General features: G+C 41.7%; 1 protein-coding gene across 1 annotated transcript; it reads right to left on the bottom strand.

Moving 5' to 3' along the window:
• Positions 1–274: 274 nt before the first annotated feature.
• Positions 275–3464, bottom strand: LOC147642401 (allene oxide cyclase, chloroplastic-like). Its single transcript, XM_086806130.1, has 6 exons — positions 3342–3464; positions 3073–3180; positions 2388–2587; positions 1430–1578; positions 1055–1198; positions 275–698 (listed from the first exon to the last, which is right to left on the bottom strand). Exons 2-6 carry the CDS (start codon positions 3177–3179, stop codon positions 447–449), a joined length of 852 nt encoding a protein of 283 aa, XP_086662256.1. The 5' UTR covers position 3180; positions 3342–3464; the 3' UTR covers positions 275–446.
• Between the last annotated feature and the right edge of the window lie 1104 nt (positions 3465–4568).

Below are 4568 nucleotides of genomic sequence, written 5' to 3'. Positions count from 1 at the left end.
TGACTCTCTCCATTTTCCCAACTTTTTTCGAGTGATAGGTGGTTCCAAAAAAAAAAAGACTAGCTTGATTAGTGTTTCTTCAGAAAGCAAGGTGATTTTAACATACCAAGCTTGGAATTTGCTACACAAAGCTTCTCAATCTCTTAACATTGTCTCTGCTCTACATCTCGGTTATGTGATATGCATGTTGTATAAATATATGATTAATACACATGCGGTGTGGAATTCATGTCTATCATATGAGGGAGAATCTAAGAGTCACATCAAGAAATAGTTGCAAACAATCAGTTGCCATGGTATAGAAGCCAAATTGAAGAAGTCGGTTACAAAATCTGTCTCGGTAAAAAAGCCAACTACCTTCACATGCGTTGACACAGGGGCAAACAACTAGGAGGTGGAGGTTACAATGCGGTGGCGGTGGCGGTGGTGGTGATGGTGGATCGTCATCAATTGGTGAAATTGGGTAGAGCAACTCCTGGTAAAGAAGCAGCAGGGGAGGGCTTCACATGTTTGCTTGGGGAGACAGTCTCCCATTTCAATTCCGGTGGTAGCTCGGGAATCCCAAACAGCTTGAATGTGTAGAAGAGAATTGTTGGAAACTTTACATTATGAAGTGTCACAGTCCCGTACACCCCTGTGAAAATGCCGGTGCCACCTGTCACGGCGAGAACCGTGTCTTCGTATGTTGTGTAAGGCCCCTGCCATTCACCCCCCACCAACGCAATTGAGACACACACACACACACACACACACACACACACACACACGAGATTAATTGATAAAGATCCATGCGTTAGTTGTCTTTATGTCTATACACACACACCCACACCCTTCCCTTCTTCCATGGCATGGGCAGGAACCACCCTATAAAACATCAGAGAAAAGTGAGCAGCTATTCACAACAACAGGTATTCACGATACGATGCAGAGGTTGCGTGTAACTCTAAAATGTGGTTTCTTTGTCATCACCATGGACTCCACGACAATATTATGATGGAGGAACCGATACGAGCAACCCATTAAGATGAAGAGGAGTGACATAGCAGAGTCCTACCTGAACAGAAATGTGACCAAGATCTCCAAAGTAGAAGCTGTATGTGGCTTCAAATAGATAACCATCTTTCTTGGAGTTGTATCGCATTACCATGCAAAACCCAGCCGTAATTCCCAGCCTTTTCTTAAGAGACCCATCAAAGAGCTGCATTAAATCACCACCTTCCGACACTCATCATCATACTTTTGTAGCTTGTAGCTTAATTAAAACAAAACAAAACTCAATTTTGGCTCCAGAGATCCATCCTGAAGAGTTGCTTGATGATCAGCGTGGTTAAGTAAGGCTCTCTATGAAAAAAAAATCTCACAAGCTAATTTGATGAAAGGCTTTCGTGGGCATGATCATTCAACTGCAAAGATAAAGAAGCAATTTTACCTTGTTTGTGAAGGGGACGAAATCCCCTAGACCGGCCACAAGCTTCAGTCTGTGCCAATCAACAGCAGGTTTGCTGAAATGAAGAAGGGCAGGGCTGTCTCTATCTCCCTCATTGATCTCGTAGACTGACAACTCTTGCCCTGTTTCATCTGTAAAATGTCTCACACATTGAGAAGCTGAGCACCATCAAATCGAATGAGAACAATGCAAACACAAGCTTATCACCATCTAACAGCAAGAAGCTAATCGCCACCCAGTTAAAATGAAGAGTAGATAGTCCCCAAAGTGATGGTCTTATAGCTTGTGCCTCATAACCAAGAGGTTGTGGGTTTAAGTGCATCATGGGAAGGGACACCTTTGTTCACGTGGTATATTGTTCGCTCCACCTCTCAAGTGGGTGGGCAACCCGAGGAGGAGCCCGCGCTCACAAATTATTCATAAGAGGATGCCACGGATAGCTAGGACGTGGCCCTTGCCCGATTGCTTACGGCTAATATATTTGAAAGCACCCGGGTCCCTTGTGGGTACGGGTGGTGGGTCTTTTATCTCAGTAGAAAAAAAAAATGAAGAGTATATAATACTACCATCATCATAATGAAGCTAGGTAAACATCGTTAAACATTGATTGTATGGTTATGTGATATAAACCATTTTACTTAAAACTAATCATGGTTGGACGATTACCATTATACAAACCGTGATAACATGCGTAATTACCATTTATTTATGGAGAAGCCATCTTAAAACCACTTATAATGATTACCAGAATAAAATCCACAATCACCGAGCCATCATATAACCTACCATCATCATTAGAGAAAGAATGGTTCTATACATCAAGACTGATGTAAGTTAAGCGTGATTAAAAGAGATTAAATCTGCAAGTAGAAAGAGATTTAAAATAATCATTGATTAAAAGTGATCAAGACTAATCGCGATTGAAGGTAAGGTTGAGTACCATCTCTAATTGGTCTTCCGATGAAGGTGGTGGTGTCATCATTGTGTGGAGATGTTGAAAGGCTGCTGGTCTCAGTAGAGCTTTGGCATTTTATGGTCCTTGCTCTTGTAATTGTTGGCAAAGAAATCCCCACCTTTACTGGAGTAAATGAAAGATCACGAGGCGAGAGAGATCCTTTGCTGAATCTTTGATTTCGGCAACTAACAAAAGAAAAACAAAAGCACCACTATCTCGACACTGCTGCATTGATCCTATTTAAAAGTAGCCTTGTTTTCATAAATCAATAACAAGCGCTTATAATCACACCTAGTGTGCGCTCTCTCTCTCTCTCTCACACACACACTCAGTGCTTTCTTTTCTCTCTCTCTCTCTCTCACTCACACACACACACACACACACACTCAGCGCTCTCTCTCTCTGTCACACACACACACACACGCACTCAGTGCTCTCTCTCTCTCTCTCTCTCTCTCTCACACAGCTCTGTCTCTGTCTGTCTCCCCCTGAAACACCCCCAGTACACACACAAACGCACCTCCCTCTCTCTCTCTCTCTCTCTCTCTCTCTCTCTCGCTTGCTACACACACACACATGAATCTAGATCAATTTTAGTTCCCAGTTTTAAGAGATGCTTTAAGTATTTTTTTCTTGAGAAATTGCATGTTATGATAATTGATGTACTCACAAAGGCAAGCAAGCTGCACAGGAAGCCTGGAATTTGGAGGAGCGATCTCCTGCAAACTGATGATTAAGGTGGAGAGGCATGAAGCTACTCTGGGCAGCTGCTGCCATACTATAGAATTATTGTATCGAACGGCAAAAAAGGAGAGAGAGAGATCAGGGTGGTCAAATTCTAGAGGGCTTGTACAATTAAGCAGAGCAGAGCAATTAATATGATTAGCTAGCTAATTGATATTTTGAAGAGGAGGATTGATCATCAGTTATAAGCAAAACCTGTTTGCGCTGATCACATTCGTAGCCAGATGTCAAAGTAGAGGCGCCCCCAAACGCACATGTTTTGCACTTTCCTCTCTTACTACAGGAAGGAATTTCCACTTTAATCTCTAGGAAGATTTCTTTAAAAAATAAAAAAGAGGCGCGCACACAACGACGTGAGGAGGGGGAGAGCAGCCTTTATTTCTTTATCGATGACTTCCTGTGTCATCCACTGCTGGCCGGTACTAGACTTTGACAAATTATATTCACACTGGAAAATGCTATCTTACATCCCTCTTCTTTTTTTTTGAATTAACAAAGATTCACAAATTTTTAGGGATGTTTTTCTTTCTTTCTTTCATTTTTTGGGGGGTTGGTCTGTTTGGGGCGGGGGATAGAGATTCTAGAGACGTAGCACAAGCATAAAAGAACCTTGGACAAAGAGGAGGAGAAGATCAACTGCAACTTTTGCCGCCGAAAGCCGAATACTGCACAGTCCAAATCCTCTAATAAGAAAAGGAAAAGATCCATTTTTTAAAAAAAAAATGTGATTATTAAAATGCTGCAAGTACCCACAGAGCTTTTGACAGTAAGTACGTACTTGCCACTTTTATGAAGAACACAACATCCCATAAAGTAACTTATGACAAATATGTATGAATATATTAAAGGAAATGTTCCAGTTCAAACGGCCACATGGTATGCTAAAGTATCTTATACATGCTGGATTTATGTACCACAAAACAAATTTGCTCAGAAGTATCCTTACACTATATCCCAACTAAATAGTTGCCTTTTACACACATGGGTTTAATGGGCAAGATTGCCAGACAGGGAGGTGGGAGATTTTTTTTTAAGTTAAAATGGCGGAATATATTTAAAAAAATGTGGTTACAAGATCCCATGTGGAAGGTCCATGGGGAGACACTATGACCTGATGAACCCTTCAGAAAAAGGGGTAAAAACTCTGAAACAAAACAGAAACTGCGCTAAATCATATCATGAACAATTCGGCCAGCACCAGTAAATGTAAAAGGAAAATTCTGATGTATCAGTTCAAAAGACAAATCCTGATGAGGCACTCGGCGGCCAGCCCCTCTTCTATTCCGGGAGAGAGGATGGTTAAACATAATGAGCAGAAGATTGAGGTCAAGAAACACTGCAGCATAAAAACTCTGATGTACCAGTTTGACAGACAAGTCCTGAAGCACAGACTGAGGCACTAGGCAGTGGCCAGCCAGCCCC

This window comes from Cibotium barometz, chromosome 1 (assembly GCF_041138505.1).
Source record: "Cibotium barometz isolate CiBa-2024 chromosome 1, ASM4113850v1, whole genome shotgun sequence".
Taxonomy (NCBI): Eukaryota; Viridiplantae; Streptophyta; class Polypodiopsida; order Cyatheales; family Cibotiaceae; genus Cibotium; species Cibotium barometz.
Note: the sequence above shows the minus strand (reverse complement) of the source record. Positions and strands in the feature narration are given on the sequence as shown.

Bases quoted from the DNA above. Each gene is read 5' to 3' on its own strand.
- LOC147642401 (XM_086806130.1), bottom strand. From the start codon at position 3,179: ATGGCAGCAGCTGCCCAGAGTAGCTTCATGCCTCTCCACCTTAATCAT. The intron at 1,579-2,387 runs GTACTCAACCTT...GACATTTTACAG, and splicing joins CGGAAGACCAATTAGAGATG to ATGAAACAGGGCAAGAGTTG. The intron at 1,199-1,429 runs GTAAAATTGCTT...GATTTAATGCAG, and splicing joins TCGTCCCCTTCACAAACAAG to CTCTTTGATGGGTCTCTTAA.